The 17,200-nt window shown below is 43.0% G+C and overlaps 1 protein-coding gene across 8 annotated transcripts in view; it reads left to right on the top strand.

Annotated features, from left to right (window-relative positions):
* Positions 1-17,200, top strand: part of WDR13 (WD repeat domain 13) — a 50,371-nt gene that overhangs the window by 17,294 nt on the left and 15,877 nt on the right. For all 8 annotated transcript variants that reach the window (XM_078664711.1, XM_078664710.1, XM_078664709.1 and 5 more), the window contains exons 4-8: positions 2,911-3,020; positions 3,804-3,934; positions 4,829-5,136; positions 14,360-14,540; positions 14,683-14,824. In XM_078664711.1, the coding sequence (XP_078520837.1) occupies positions 2,911-3,020; positions 3,804-3,934; positions 4,829-5,136; positions 14,360-14,540; positions 14,683-14,824 (872 nt within the window). The remainder of the gene's footprint in view (positions 1-2,910; positions 3,021-3,803; positions 3,935-4,828; positions 5,137-14,359; positions 14,541-14,682; positions 14,825-17,200) is intronic.

Below are 17,200 nucleotides of genomic sequence, written 5' to 3'. Positions count from 1 at the left end.
TCCGCAACAGCAGTTTTACTCTGTTTCTGAAGGGGGTAGTTGGGGGGCTAGATCTGGTTCCAGGAGTTATTGCGTTCCATATTCTAGGGACAAGACCAGAAAAGGAGCAAATTATGTTTTTTTTTTTTGTTGAACGTCCATGGCTTCAACAATAGAGCATTAGTACTCCCTAAAACAATCATTTTTAAAAGCTCTGAATTATCACAGTCAAAGATGCAACCATCTTTTTCAAAGTGACGATTTTTCTAAAGATTCTTCTCAAGAAGACACTGATACTTGCCCTTCATCCCTGCAGTTTAGGAAATAGCTGTAGTCACAAGGGGCATATCGTTCATCAGCTACCACTGGCCACCTAGGCTCCATACAGCTATGACCCATCTCTTCCTTGTGTGCAAATCTCAAATCATCTTCTTTAACCCCTTCGATGCGGATGACAAAGCCAGCTCGCCATGCGCGTTACCTGCGCTACGCGGATGACGAGCTGGCTTTGTCACAAACCGCGGTTTTTTAAAATTTCAGCGCACAGCGGGAAAACCCGCTAGCGCGCATGCGGTTAAAATTGACCGTCCTGTGATCTTGTCCAACACAGCATTATTAGGGTATTGTTGATGATTGCTACTGATGCGGTATTGGGAAAATAGAACAGCTTTTTTTCGTTACTAGATAGCCCCTTAACACTGATGTAGTCTGAGCCCAGCTGCAGATACTGAGCCCGAAGGTCCTGGTCTACCAGAGTGACTGCAAGTTTTAAGGCATGCTCTGCCCACAAGGTCTTTGTTCCAAACAATGATGTGCATCATCATCACCCACTCCATTTCCTGCTAAGTGCCTTAAGATGTACTATAGACTCCTTGGACCATCAAACATACCCAGACCATAAAAAATCTACTCGCCCACTCATTATGGCGAGTCAGATTTTATCAGGGTGAACTATTTTTAGTGCCTACTGGCCAGTTCTGACGAGTGAGCTCAAGCTGACAAAGAACAGGTGTTCTGTTCATTCCGAAAGTGAATGAGAAATAAAGACACCTTTTAAATATGTTTTTGTTTTTTGCCACTTTTGCTGTGCATTCAAAGATGGGTCAAATGTCAGCTTCTGCCTTCTTACAAATTGCTGCATATTTTAACTTGGAGATTGGTGTTTACTTTTCTTTCTCTGACTGCAAAGTTAGAGGATTTTGTAAAGTTAACTTCCAAAGACGGCACTGTCTCCATTCGCCTAACTTCATTTGGTTCTCCTCCCTTCAGCTACACACATGTAGTCCATACACTTCCACTGTTTCAGACAAAAGACTTCACCCTCCATGTTGTGTTATGCCAATGGCCTTCAGTACTCAGGATCACTCACACACAGCTTATTACCAAAGGTGTTACATGCACTACATATGCATTTAACATACACACAGATTCAAACTGAGGTTCTGGGCATACGCATAGTAGCAGAACGTTACCTAATTTGACCTGTATGCCTCACTCCAATCGTGACGCGTAGAAAGGTTCGGTCACACTACAAATCTTATCTAAAAACACAGCATGCTGTCATCATGCCTTTATGTGGTATACCCAGTGTAAGGACAGTAGTCACTAGTAAGGGCATGCTTGTGCACCGCTGTGGTCACAGGACCGGTTCACGACGTCACATCGTAAATGACAGACCTAGGCCTCTGCACACACACTTAGACTGACATGATGTCAGGGCCAAATTAAGTCAGGATACAAGCTCATCATGTAGTTGGGCTCTCAGGGCAGGGAAAGAAGCCCATATACCTTGCGTGGGACATCCCTGAACCAACAGTAGGTCAGACTGTATTGATGCTCTGCTCACAGCTTTCTATGGCGCCAATTCAGTTGCTGACTGAAGCAAACAGACCGGCTGGCTTGACCACTCCTGTTCCAAACCATCTTGGCAATCTGTGACATTACCACAACAATTTCATCACCCACACGTCCGTTTGCCACCTGTCCTGGGTGATTTTGCAGAACTCTGTGCGCTTGAGTTAGGTTTTCTATGTACATTGGCCCATGTTGAAGATGCATGGCACAAAGCAGTGAAGGGCGGCCGCTAGTCACCCTTGGTTGAGACACTGGTCCAATGATGTGCAGGTTTGAGATTTACAATTTTAGTGTGAACATTTCACCAGTAAAACAAGTTAATTGGAGTTTGTAGAGTGTAAAGTAATACTAGTCTCTTAATAGTAAATACAAGAAGCTGATTAATTTGGGAAGGCTCACTGCATCAAACCCTAGGCAGGGAATTAAAGAAACGTTTGTTGTCAGTGGTTTTATCATGATTTAAATTTGTTTAATTTCCGTGCACACTAAGGCTTGATTTCATGTATCGTCGGTTGCCCATCACGGCTGTACCTCTGAAAGCTCTACAAGTTTGGTGGTCAGCTGCTGTCCATTAGATGGTCGTTTACTGAAGTTCCTAAAGCAGAAGCCTGTTTCCGAAAAATAAAACACTAATGACCTTCACACCCTGAGATTGGTCTCCCAGAGTGTGGGGATCATTATGCTTATTCTCTCAGTGATTGGCAGGTTTTACATTTTTCCGGGCTGTGATGGGCAGAAAAAAATACATCAGACCATTGGCTCAAAAGGGTTTAGGCGGTCTGATGGCCTTACTCTGACGGCCCCTTCTCTGTAGGGTCATCAGAATAGGTTTTTCCAAAAAGGAGAGCCAGCGGGGGCACATCTGTCGGAAAACTGACCATCTGCCTGATTCAGAATAGAGCTGGCGGACCGAGGGTTTGAAGGACAGGGTCCTCCATCACATCAGAGACGATGAACGATGAGCTTTCTGTTCAGTGCAGAGAACAAAAACTCATCTCCAGAAAAGATCATGGAAGACCAGGCTCCCTCATGTCTTCCTGCTGCAGACTCTGACATCTTTCTTTTTTTCCACCTTAGGACTTTGAGGACGATCCCCGAGCTCAGGGTGCCCGTGGACACCGCCGCTCGGTCAGCCGGGGTTCATACCAGCTACAGGCCCAGATGAACCGAGCTGTCTACGATGAGAAGTGAGTTGGTTCTCCCTTAACCAGAGTTCTGTTCTAGGTTAAGAGAATCATGTGTAAGGTCCAGATGTGGTTCACATATCCCAGACAAATACTTTTTTTGTCTGATGTATTTATACAGTGTCCCATTCACTTACAGAATCCTGATCTCATAAACTGCTTGCCTGCCTTCCTTCTTTCCTCCTTTTGCCATGCTAACTGTCTCAGCCCGGTGCAGGGAGGCACTGGTCTTTTCACAAAGCATTAACAATCAGCTCATGGACTTTAGCTCATTTTCTACCTGGGGATTGTAGATTCTGGGATCCTGTGATCAGGAATGCCTTGAAAACAAAAGGGCACATCTCCTAGGTACCCCACTTGGTGACAAAACTGGGCTTAGCATGCTTTTTAAGCACATCTCTTTGTATGATACAACTGCGTCTGGATTTTGTACGTTTTCTTTGACTTGCTTGCTTGTGTAGTAGCTGTGACTGGATTGTGCATGCATTGTTTGCATATTGTGGTCTGTTTTGCTTGTTTTTTGTGAAACACTTGCTTCTACTCTGGTGGGCTACTTGGCCTAAATGAGTTTGAACTTTCAGGAACCATGACTGTATCTTCCCCTGCTGGTTCCCCTTGTCTGAATACATTACTGTGTCCCTCTAAGGTGTTTTCTCTATCGTTTCTCTCCTGTTTGACTGGCTGTAAACTCAATATATTAATAAAGTTCCATATTCATTATTCCCCCTTCAGCGTCTCTCCTTTCTTGCTCACCCTGCCCTCTTGTCTTTCTTTCCCACGTGGCAGGCCCTCTGGCAGTGTGGTACCCACCTCCGTGGCAGAAGCCAGCCGAGCCATGGCTGGTGACACGACACTCAGTGAGAACTACGCCTTTGCCGGAATGCACCACATCTTTGATCAGCATGTGGATGAGGCGGGTAGGTGTTTGGGCACGCGGATGACCTCATTGCTGTGGCTGTCTGCAAAGTCTGGGGAGCAGAAAAGGCCGCCATGATGAAGTGAGTGTGGTTTAAGTGAGAAATGACTTCCAGTAGCATCCCACAACTTACATTTCAGTCATAGAATAGGGCAAGTCTTGTGTACTTCTGCTGATGCTGTCACAGGTAATATAGTGGCATCATTGGCCACGAACAAGAGTCTGACATCTTTCTGCAGTGACTGTGCATAGACCACAGTACTCCTGGACCTAGGAAGGGGCTGTGTTTTCATAGACACCTCATACTAGTTCCCAAGTGTTGAATATAAATTACCTGTTTTCAGTCAACAAAATCAGTGATTCTTAAACATGGCATGATGCCGTTTTCATGTGGCCTATGACTTAAGTTGAATTGTCGCCAGGATCCTTGCAGGAGAGGGGAGTCGTGTAGAATGACTTTGTTGTCTCAGTGCAGTTTCCAGTGAGTTTAGTAAATAAAAAAATTAAAAAACATCCTCAGATGGCACTAATCTCTCCTTGTCACCTTTCCTTGTATGTAAGTCAAAGGAGCATGGGGTCTTTAGTGCCCTACCTACCTCCAGAATACGGTGGATGTGCATGTGTGGAGACAGTTTGTTCAGGTGGAGAGGGGGTGTAGAGAGCCAGAGGGTAACCTCCATTACACATCTAGAAAGACACGGGCTTGGCATTGGCATTATACTTTATCCAGGTCCATGTTGTGCATTTAAAATAATCCAGACCCTAACCCACGTTTCAATGCACTCCTTCCTGGTCCCAGAGATGTTCTTTAGCTTGGCTTCATCTTGGATTTGAGTGCTTTGGCTAAGACATTTTCTTTTCAGAGAGTTTCAAACCTCTGCTCTTTCCTCCCCAGTTCCTAAGGTGCAGTTTGCCAACGATGACAAGCACCTACTGGCCTGCTGCTCGCTGGATGGCACCATCTCAGTCTGCCAGCTGGTACCCACTCCACCGGCTGTAGTGCGGGTGCTTCGTGGCCACGCTCGGGGTGTTACAGACTTTGCTTGGTCGCTGTCCAATGATGTGATCGTCTCAACCTCGCTTGACGCCACCATGAGGATCTGGGCCACGGAGGATGGCAAGTGCATCCGGGAGATCCCCGATCCCGACAGCTCTGAGCTGCTGTGCTGCACCTTTCAACCCATGAACAACAACCTGACAGTGGTGAGTGGAAAGTGTCCTTTAGCGAGAGATGGCATGGGGCTGTGCCTGGTATTGCCTAATTTTCAAGTGGCTGATTTCTGTGAATCTCCAGAATCATAGACGTGTCCTGGGTTTAAGATCGAAAATGGTTGTGGTCTGGTATTAGTGTGTGTCTGTCTGCCTGCCTGCCTGCCTGCCTGCCTGCCCTTCAGTAAATGATGTGAACGAATTTTTAGTTGTCCATGTCTTTTCATCCTCCGTTCTAGGACTGACATTTTGAAGGATGGCACAGGATTGTGGTTTTGAGCTGATTTACCAGCTGCATGAAAGTGTACCTCTTTTCTACACCCTTCACAGAGGCTCCGGCTTTAAGAAAGAGAAACAGCCTTGTGTGTCACCTCAGCTGCCTAATTGAACTTTGTTTCCAGTTTGAACATCAGGGGTCTCCTTAACATATTCTGTAAATGAAACCGAAGACTTTTCAAAACAGTCCAAGAATTCACACTGCCTAATAATAAATTACAACAACCTCCTGATATGTGGGTCGTGCATCCTTATGAAGACGTGACACGGGTTAAAAAAGAATGCAAATGCGTGCACAGCAAAGATACCAAGGGTGATGGCAAAAATGTATCCGTTTTTCATTAGGCAGTGTGAATTCTTTGACTGTTTTGAAAAGTCTCCTGTTTCATTTACAGAATATGTTAAGGAGACCCCTGTCGAAGGACCACGCTCGACCCGAAATGCATTGGGATGTTTAATTTTTGATTGCAACAAAATACTATTTGGCTACCAAGGAACCATTGGTAGAATGACATCAACTGATTGAATAACATTGAAAAAGAAGCTTCAGCAATGCACCAAGTGTAATGATTGAATGAACTTGTTTAATTGACACAGGAAACATTCCTATTTCCAAATAAGTGCCCCCTCCAGCTTGGAGGGTTTTTCTTTCCCCAGCATACTTGTTGTATTGTTCAGTTGGCGCCTTTGGAGACGGCGCACAGGCAGGGCGCACACAGATGAAATTGAATATCTACAATTCATCAGTTGTATTTCGAGTGCACATTGGCAATATTGTTGCATTTCATATGTGCCTTTAAAATGATCAGCTAGCCTACAAAAGCAATCTCCTGCGTAGCCTGTTTCGCTATCACTCAGTCGGGATCTTGCAACAGATTGTATACAGTGCTCTGGCGGTAAGAAAGTTCAGTTGGCGCCTTTGGAGACGGCACACAGGCAGGGACGCATACAGATTAAATTGAATCTCTACGTTTCATCAGTTGTATTTCGAGTGCACATTGGCAATATTGTTGCAATTCATATGTGCCTTTAAAATCATCAGCTAGCCTACAAAAGCAATCTCCTGCGTAGTCTGTTTCGCTGTCACTCAGTCGGGATCTTGCAACAGATTGTATACAGTGCTCTGGCGGTAAGTAACACTGCCTACTTTAACTGCTGAATTTCTGAAAGTTTCCTATTCCCACATAATTGGATTTAATTCATTATTCATGAACATGGAATGTTTCCGGCAGTGCAGGATCCCGTAACATATTTAACCAACAGAGAAAATACTGTTCAAGATAATATATATTAAATATTGGCTATATAAAGACAATTTTTTCTCTTTCAATTACAAATAACTCCAAATAGAATTTAAAAAAAAATTCATGTCAAACTATTCATGTTAAAAGTAAAAAGTGCAAGAAATGGGGTTAGGAAGGCAACTGCTTCATTAGAAAGGAATGCGGTGCTGTCTGTAAGCATCAGCATGACAATCAAACAATGGCGAACTGCTGTGTGCGCGGGCAGTGACGTGATTAAGATGGCAGGTTGGCCCAGAGACCTACAATGTAGAGAGAGCTGTGTCAATCTATTGTGCTCTGGTCGCTGGATTGGACTTTTTGTGTGTGCATATTTTGCACTTTTAAAAATTAGCTTTGGAAGTACTGTTTTATTTTGGGTACCCTCAATTCTGCTCTATTTAAGGTAACGGGTCTTTTTTGTGTGTGTCACGTCTTCTGCAGGTAAAAATTCTGAATGAATGTATGCTTTATGTATTGTTTGCTTTAATTGTTTTCTCAGTGTGCTAAATTATAGGGCGTCAAGTTTAAAACCACTTTTATTGGTATTATTGTAGCACACTATTGGTTCATATTTTTAGAAGTGGGAATTAGGAGTTCCTTATCCTTTCGGTCATACGCTAAATAGAATGGTTGCAACTTCTAAATGTAAGAACCATTAGTGTGCAGATAATACCAATAAAAACATTTCTGAACTTCCTCCACAAATATCCAGAACTCTATGAAACAATTAAAATAGATTTGATTAATATGTAAGATAAGAGTAAACGAAGGCAAGTTATCATTTAAGAAAAATATGAAGTATAACAAAGGGTGAGTGATTGTATGAACTGAGAGTTATGAAACAATATGTGAAAAGCAAACCGAATGTCTTTGAGTATTAAAAGCTGTTAAGCAACAGAATGCAAAAACTCATAAATATAAACCTCTCCATCAAATCATAAAGCCATGTTGTTAAACTGTTTCAATGGGGAAAAAGGCTCAACAGATCAAAAACAATACAAGACATTAGAACGAACAAGGTTTTTTGTAAATTCCAGTGCCTACTCTTGAAAGAATGTACATGTTGAAATGCCTGTACTATGTACGATTGTCTGCTAGTTACATTGCGTCTTAAAAAGCTAAAAATTACAACGTATTATTGATTTTTGTTCTGTTTTTTCAAAAGCAAATATATTAAGTAATCACCTGACTAAGGGTTGGAACTCAAAACACACAGAAGAAACAAAGTGAATAGGAAAGAATGCCAGAGAGAAAATATTAACAGTGGGTTAAAAGAAAAGATGATTAAAAAAAGATTTCTCAAGGAACAGCTACAACTAAAATGGAGTTTTTATCTTCCTAATTTTATTTAAGTGTGCACCACCACCAGAATAAAGGGTTCTTACGTAGACACTTATCCATTCCTGGAATGATCACATGGCCATCCTTTTTCCATTTCTGTATTCCAGTGATTCCATAAGACAGACACAAATCTTTCACAGAGCTCAGCAGGCACTGGCCTAAATTAAACACTGAACAAGTATCCTGTCATCTCAGTTTATCCATCCCCCAGGTTGAATAAGGAGATTAATTACTGCCATGATTCATTTAACAAATCAGCCCCAACATTTCTTCCCCTCTGTGTTTAACTCTCATCAGTCGGTTGTTAAATCTCGCACTAACAGAGGATCAGCTTTTATTTTGCTATGGAAGAGATTGCACTATCCAAAATAAATACGTTTTAATCCTGCTGTAGGAGTACAATCCGATCTCTCTCTTCTTCTGTTGCTCTTATGTTGACAACATTATGCAATGCTTTACTTGCCTGTGAACAAGTTCCCCGGTACTGAGCAAAAATCTTAGTGATCCCTCTTTCTATAAAACAATAATAATTAAAAAAAAAAGTCAGTTCATCCGAAGACCTCAGCCAATAACTGACCCAGTCTAGCAGAACGACAGAAGAATGTGTCACGGGATTGATTGGAGGTCATTATTCGAGGCATGAATAATGACTTTGCTGCATCAAATAAAGTTGATGGAATTATGTTGATCTTCTTTCCGATAGGAACTTTTGATACACGGGTAAGGGTGAAGGTGTAAGTCTCCAGCCAGAGTGGAATGTCGGTGAGAAGAATGAGACACCCGTTTTATGTGTGTCTCTTCTCACACAGTAGTATTGGTCAGAGGTAAGGGTTTCTGGTAATAGGTCAAGGAACCTTTGCTTGAAGATCTTCATGGCATTCCTTGATATATTGGACATGATGATTCTGTCTGAGTCTTAATCTTTTTCCGCCAGGTGAGAGATGAGAGAAAGTTGAGGGATGACAAATGGGGGAGCCTCTCTTAGGGAGATGGTGACGGGGGGAAAAGAGGAAAGGATTCCCTAGTTCAGAAGAGAGAAAGAGATAAAGAGTGGTGGCCCTAATTCATAGAAGTAAAAGAAAACATGGTCTGGTGAAAGAACTGCACAAGATAGATATCCCTTATGGTGGAAGAAGTTAAGGGTGGTACTGAATGGGTTGAGTGGGTAGTTGGATAGGAGTGGTGGGAGGAGCCTGGAGACAGGATAAATAAAAGATGGGCCTAAAAAGAAAATCGGTGATGAAGTAAGGAGGACACTAGGTTCTGTTTCTTTGTTGCCAGAGAAATAAAGTAAAGTCCACATTTGTAAAGCGCACAATCACCCGTAAGGGTCTCTAGGGGGTACATCTGAGAAGGACAGTTCATGTAGATAGATGGAGAGAAGATGACCTCCTTCTAATTCTCTGTATCCATACATATGTCGGGGCACATCCAGAAGAAATCTAATTTGCAGACATCCAGGGGGATAGATCTTGTTTGGTAAACACATGGGAGATGGGTGGAATAGATCAGATTTTCTGTCAAGCTGAGGAGATTCGAGCACTTATGTAAATGAAAGAAGAAATGAAAGGAGGTTCTATCTCACTGTATATCCATGTGATTGTAGCTGGGGACACGCCGTGATGGCGTCACCAGGCGCTTTATAAACTCCTTTGTTGTTGTTGTTGTTAATAGTGGTATATGGGTTCATCAAGAGGAGATAGTCCTAGTTCTACTTCTCCCAATCACATAGCTGTGAGAGGGATTAATTCCTGCTTTTGTTTGTTGCAACCAAGTAGTTGTAGGGGTGCATTCAGGGGCGATGAGGGGAAGTCCTTATTCTCTTTCTGTGTACCTATGATGCCTGCCTCCATAGAGATGAGGGTCCTCCCTCCTGTTATTCTGTTGTCAAGATCCTTCCCCACGGTGAGGAGAGATAGGGGGGTGTAAAGAAAAATGTGAAGCATGTTTTTTATAGTTAACAGGAGGTCTGTTGAATCAGTGTGGAGTCCTGAGGCCCAGGGAGCAGTAGTGCATCAGCAGACCTGTCACGACTGTGAATTCATCCTGGGCTGGCCAACCACTGCATACCGCACTTAATCATCGTGTTGTAGGTGGAATCAGGAAATTGTGTCATCCCCAGATGAAACGAGAGAGGCTTTGCAAAGGAATGCTTCCCACCATCCCCTGGGGTTAAGTACCACGAGCAAGGAGGCGTCGGACCAGAGGATTTACTTCAAGGAAGTATCCACCTCACGAAAGCGCCAGGAGGTAGAAGAGCATACCTGAAACATGGGACAGGGGAGGTCCTCAGACACCACACAAATAGTCCAGACCACCTTAGACACCACAGACCAGGACTTGCTTGATGTGCATGGGCCGGCTTCCTTGAAGTTCTCGGATGAATCCCAGCTTGGGGGGCTGAAGAATGGGATGGCCGTGTCTGGCTGCACAAAGACGTCTGGTCTAAAGATGTCTATCCCCAATTTTCTCACCCAGAACTTCACGCTAACTACAGCAGGCAGGAGGAATCCAAAGTGAAACCATGTTGGACTTGGCCCCCTCTGTAGGGTCACACCGAAACTTTTGTCTTTCACCCTCCTATGTTCTGAATCCTTTTTTATTGGGTTTTAGAACTCTGCGCACTTTACCAGAGCTGACCAGTGCTAAAGTGCTTGTGCACTCTTCTGTAAACATGGTAAAAGTGGCTTACACCCAATTGCCACAATTAATTTACTTGTAAGTCACTAGTAAAGTGGTACTACATGTACTCAAGGCTTGTAAATTAAAGACAACTGGTGGGCCTGCAGCCCTCATTGTGCCACCCACTTTAGAATCCCTTTAAACATGTCTCAGGCCAGCCATTGCAGCCTGTGTGTGCAGTTTAAACTGCCATTTCGACCTGGCAAAATAAACCTTTTGCGAGGACTAAACCTTCCTTTTTAATACATATATCAACCCTAGGATAGGCCCTACATAGCCCATAGGGCAGGGTGCAGTGCATTTAAAAAGGCGGGCATGTATTATTGACATGTCATTGTAGTGAAAAAGTTTTTTAATTCATTTTTCACTATTGCAAGGCTTTCCTCTTCCATATGATACCGTTGGGTTATCCTATTACATTAAATAAGTGATAACTTGCAATTGGGAACAGGTAGGAATGTAGAGTTTGGTGTCTAAAAAATTGTAATTTAAACCCTTAATGGTAAAGTCAAACAATTCTGAAAATCCCACTTTTATAAAGTTGGCAATCTCTTGTTCCATGACTAGGTATAGTTGGCAGTTGGTCAGGGGGAACAGGTGTTTACAGGATGGGCCATCTCTGATTTGATGAGGCGGCGGAGCTGTCACCTACCGCACTTGCACATCACAAAGACGAAGACTCAGCAAAGTCACAAAGGGTTTGACACTGGTCTTTTGTGCCCTCAGACAGGCGGGGGCCAGGGCAGGGAGGAACGTAATTACAAACATCTTTGGGAGTGGAAACCTTTAGAAACTTCTCCTACTTCTAAGCTGGCACCAAGGATAAAAAGTGTGCCCTCAGACCCAACTCTTCAGTACACATCTGGACAAAGAGAAGCTAGGTTTTGGCAGAATGGGCCCCTCTGAGTTAACAAGGGGGAGGAACTCTGACCTATCATACTTGTACATCACATATGCCTTACCTGAGCACTCTCACATAAGGTTTGACACTAGTCTGTTGTGATCCCAGACAATCTTGGGCCAGGGCAGAGATGCAGTAACATCTACGCACCCCTGGGTGATGGAAGCCTTTAGAAACTTCTCTTACTTCAAAGTGGGCATCAGGTATAACTATTGAACCTCAGACCCCAACTCGTCAGTACACATTTGGTCGACTCAGAAGGACTGCTGTGCTGCTCTGCGGCAAGAAGGTCTGCTACTCTGCTGCCTGAGTGAGGACTGGGCCTGCATCTTGAACCCAGGACCAGCAGAGTGACCACCATGGGCTAGTTGTCTCCAACCATCGTGAACCCTGTACCTGGACTCTACCTGCTGGAAGTCCTACCCCCACACGTGGTGCCATCCCAGTCCTGGACCTTTTGGAGTGCTTTTCAAGGTGCTCTGCAAGCCCAGCTGTGATCCTAGCAGAACTGATGCAGCTCAACGAACTGTCTCGCTCCCTTGCAGGACCTTGCCGCTCATTGATACTGCAGCTGCATGACATCTCCTCGAAGAGGACCTCGCTTTGCAGCCCCGCAGTTCCTCAGAACTGCCGCTGTGTGGCGCATCCTCCAAGCAGAACCTTGCATGGCAGCCCTGCCGCTCCTCAGAATCACTGCTGCGCGATGCATCCTCAACACGGCACCTCGGAGTGCTCCACAACCAGAATTTAGGGTACTTTGTTCAGTCGGCCTAACTCGGCCCTTGTATCCAGCCTGCACTCCATCTCGGTTAGCCTGCACATATGGCTTGGTACCGGTCAGATGCGACCAAATAACCACAATTGATGCTTTGTGCTTTTAAGCACTATTTCTACTTCAGTCCTTATAATTGCATATCTCTGGTTCTACTGATTGGTTTTTTGTCGTTTTGGTGTCAAATCATTTATTAACATTTACTCTCTCTAAATTGGCGTGTGATATTTCTGGTATCATATTTTCACTTTATTACTGTGCGTGAGCTGCATAAATACTTTACACATTGCCTCTAAGTTAAGACTGACTGCTCTTGTGCCAGGCTACCAGAGGGTTGAGCACAGGTTAATTTGGGGTTTACTGACGAGAATTGTGGTTGCTGCTTGAGTAGGACTACATTCGCCATCAACCAGTAACCCAATTTACTACAAACGTCTGTATGTATTGCTTAGCACTTGGGTGGCATGTCCCCAACAGAATTACAGGAGGATGGTAGGAGGGTGATTCATTCAGGTTTTGGAGTCCCCAACTGAGGATTGCTTAGGAGCAAGCTGCCATGTTAATCGCACATTTCTAGCTGCTATTTACCCGCCCCTACCCACCACATTATTATTATTATTACTTTTTAAAGTGCTCTTGCATTTTTTGGGGGGTCGGCAGCTGCAATTTGCAACCATGCTGCCCCTTTCTACGTAAAGCACTTTCGTGTGCATCTGCCACCTTGGAATGGTGAATTATAAAGAAGAAAATCTGTTCCAGAGTGTAATGATGTATGCACTATATACATCATCACGCTGAGGCTGCAGTTGCATTATGAGGCATATGTGTGCAAATGCGCAGTAAGTATGCACACAAACATCATTGCACTATTGTTAGTCTTTTTTTTTTTTGCCAATGCTGTTTAGCATCTCCAATACCGATTTTTTTTCTTCTTCTTTTTGTTAACATAATTGGCAAAACGGGATTTGTAAAGCCAACGTTGAGACTTATTTGTTATATCTATGATCGAACATGCACCATTTACAGCTATTGCAGAGGTTTTTCAATCAGAACAAATGTTCCATTCCTTCATTGACTGCCTTTGCCTGCATTTCCATTAGTTTTTCAGGTAGGTAGCTGGGACTCTGGAGCACCCTGATGCCTTAGAGGAGACTTGTTTAAGCTCGTTTTAAACTTCTAGTTGGAGCTGCTAAATAGGCGACAGAAAATATAGTATTTAAATAGACAGTGCTTGCCAAAGGAACTGTACATAAGTGCATAATTTCTATATTTTGATGGATAAATGATTATAAGTAACTTTTCCTTTTTCTAGTATTACTTTAAATTGAACAGGATTCCTTGTGCGATGATACTTTAACTCCTGCTGTGGATAAATGAGGCATTTGCTGCAAAAATATTCTGTGCAAGCTCTAACGTGAGGATGTGTTGCAAAGCTGACAATATAGTAAAATCCATGGAAAAAAAATGGATGAGATGGTTTTCTTTTTTGTGACCAACCAAAAGAAGTGAGCTTTGTCTCTATATTGCGATCTACTTTTGACTCGTGGTTACAGGTATTGAATGTGCTCAGTTCAGAAGTTCCTACAATGGCTATTTCACTGTGTTATTGATCCTACAGTTCCTTTTGCTGCAGCAGTGTTATTTGTTTGAGAAAGACAAAGTAGGAGAGTCTCTAGCGTTCTTCCAAGTTTTCTATGTGTCCTCTGTATCTCCCTGTCCCTTTTTCTATCCTGTTCGAAAGCTTTCTCTCGTCTATTTCCCTATTTCTTATCCCCCTACTCCAACAATGTATCTACTGTTCTTCAACCAAATTCTGACAACCTGTTTATCTTATACCCACCTGTAAAGTTGGACATGCTGCTTCTGTTTATGGTGCATCCTTTGCTTTCAACTTTCACATTAATCTTCTAGTCCATTCCCGATCTACTAATTTCTCATGCACATGTCTTTTGTCTCCCAAAGGTGGGCAATGCTAAACACACTATCCATGTGGTGAACATCTCGACTGGTAAAAAAGTGAAAGGGGGATCCAGCAAGCTGACAGGCCGGGTACTCTCCCTATCCTTCGACTCTCCGGGGCGCATCCTGTGGGCTGGGGATGATCGGGGGAGCATCTTCTCTTTCCTGTTCGACATGGCTACAGGTGAGGTTTGGAAGCATCTACCGGGTCAGGTACTTGGGAACATAGACCATGCTGGGAAAGCTCTGCAGTAGTACTGTTGCATTGTGGATGCATTTTGCTTACTATACGTTGATGGGCGTGTGTTCTGCTCTGTCCTTTGCAGGAAAGCTCACCAAAGCCAAGCGCTTGGTGGTGAATGAAGGAAGCTGCATCACCAATATATCTGCCCGTTCCTGGATCAGTCGGGAGGCTAGAGATCCCTCCCTGCTTGTGAATGCATGTGTGAACAAACTGCTGCTGTACAGGTGAGGTTGCCTAAATTCCCCCATAGTACAGTACATGCACACAGATGGCATTGAGGCGAGAAGACACTCCAGTCAGTGGTCATAAACACCAGCCGGATGGCGATCCCGACTGTCATCATCCAACCCATAGTTTTTTTAAATCTCATCTGTGATATGATAACAATTGTGAACAGTGACTTAACCTCATCTAAAAAGCGCATAAAAATTCATAAGACATACAGAGAAAAGACAGCCCATATTTTACAATATTAAAAAAATACAAATAAAGGTTCACAGTATAAATCCAGTAACCAAGAAACAATTACACAAAACACGCATAATGAATCTAAAATACATTGTTACAAAAAATTAGAAAAACATTACAAGAAACGGAGAAATATACAATTCACGACTATACCATACATAATACACAAGAAAGAAAAGCACCGACGCGCGTTTCGGAAAGTACCAAGGACGTTGTATAAAAATTCCTTCATCAGGGCGCAGGTTATGCTTCGAAAATTATTCATGACCCAAGATTGGTCATCGCAGAATTGTAATGTAACACAGTGTGAACAACAGGGCTGGAGAGACAGTCTTGGAGGTCTGGGGCGACAAAGCTCCTCCTAAATTCGGAGTCGAAAAGATCAATATCTCCTGATAACCAGCAGTGTCTGAAAAAACAGTAAACCGGGGCAATTAAAAAAAGTCCCATTCTTGTGTGGTGGATGCCCGGAAATCACAAAAGTGAGCACAACAAATCCCTTCGTAGAGTAAAGCCAGAAGCCACAATCTCTGTTCCTAACTTGTCTCACCATCAGAGTTAAACTGGAAAGAACCACAGTCTAGAAATTCCCGATATATATGTTGGGATTCTTTAAAAACTGATGCGGGCCTGATTAAAGAGATTCCTCCCGCGACACACTGGTTACAAACTACCGTCGTCGAAATCGTGTGTTGACACCTGATCACAATTTCGTTATAGAGGCGCTTTGATGGTAGCTATTTTGATAATGTTACTGCTCATAGGATATCAGGGTTTTAGCAAAGCTCCGATTTTGACATTCTACACATTTACATGCAGGGGCTGGAGGTCGGCAGGAAGCTGTAGTTCCACGCTTGAACTGCCTTGAGACTGTGTACACCCACAGACCAACATGTTTAAAGGGAATCCACCAAATCCTTTCCGGTCAATTGTAACACCTAAAAAGGTTGGATATTTAGTCCTGAGAAAAACAGAAGGAAAACTTTCTTCTTTGGGGAAAAAAGTAGGTTTATGGAAAGTGACATTGCAATCACTCAGGAGAATTTTGCACAAGCAAATACACAAAGGTGTATGGGCCCGATTCACAGAACTAACTTAAGACAAAATCCTAAACTTACTACTATTTTGGTATTCACAGAAGGCACTTACTCATTTCGCTATTCACTGAAGTTAGGACTCCTAACTTTAGGACTCCTAAATGCCTTCTGTAAATACCGAAAGTCTTAAAGGTAGGATTTTTCTCAGTTTAGGAGTCCTAAAGTTAGGAGTCCTAACTTTACTAGTTTTGGTATTCACAGAAGTTAGGACTCCTAACTTCTGTGAATACCGAAATGAGTAAGTGCCTTCTGTGAATACCAAAATGAGTAAGTGCCTTCTGTGAATACCAAAATTGTAGTAAGTTTAGGATTTTGTCTTAAGTTAGTTATGTGAATCGGGCCCTATGTGTTCACACTCACACAAAATTCCCAAAGGAATTACAGTTTCGAGGCATGAATCTGTCAATTCCTGAAAGTCATAAATCCGCACCAATGCAAGGATATATACCTGCAGGTGCAGGTTAGTGATTTTCATTAAGATTTCGGACCCTATTTATTTTCATGTTGACAAAGCTTTGGCTATAACGATTTTACACAGATTATCCATTATTACACTTTTTTTTTAAATAATGTAACCCATCAACCATGTTTAACTAAATGATGCCTTAGAGAACTGCATATGTGATCTGGATCTGGGTTTTCTAGTTGTAACCTTTTCCTGAGTTCACATGATGACTTTGGCCAGTTCTGGATCTAGGGTCTCATGGTGAGCTACACCAGCCTGAGAGAGGCCTGCATATTTATTTTAGGTAAGTAATGGGGTGAGAGCAGTGCCTGAGGCCTGGTCACGTCTGCGGAGGCTGCTTCCAAGAAGGTGAAGAGTGGGAACTACGAGACTGGTATTTTAAAGAAATGCAGAGGTGCGACATGGCAGACTGTCTTTCTTCCTAGAGAATTTAAAAAAAATTGCCCCATGATTCTTCCTTCTGATGACAAAGCATGATATCTTATGTCTGTAGACAGTTGGATATATAGTACATCAAGGTGTAACTTGGAGCTTTGCCTAGTCCTGTTTTGAAGAGCATCTTAAAAGCG

This window comes from Lissotriton helveticus, chromosome 10 (genome assembly GCF_964261635.1).
Source record: "Lissotriton helveticus chromosome 10, aLisHel1.1, whole genome shotgun sequence".
NCBI lineage: Eukaryota > Metazoa > Chordata > Amphibia > Caudata > Salamandridae > Lissotriton > Lissotriton helveticus.
The sequence above is the reverse complement of the archived record's forward strand: the minus strand, read 5'-3'. Positions and strand labels throughout refer to the sequence as shown.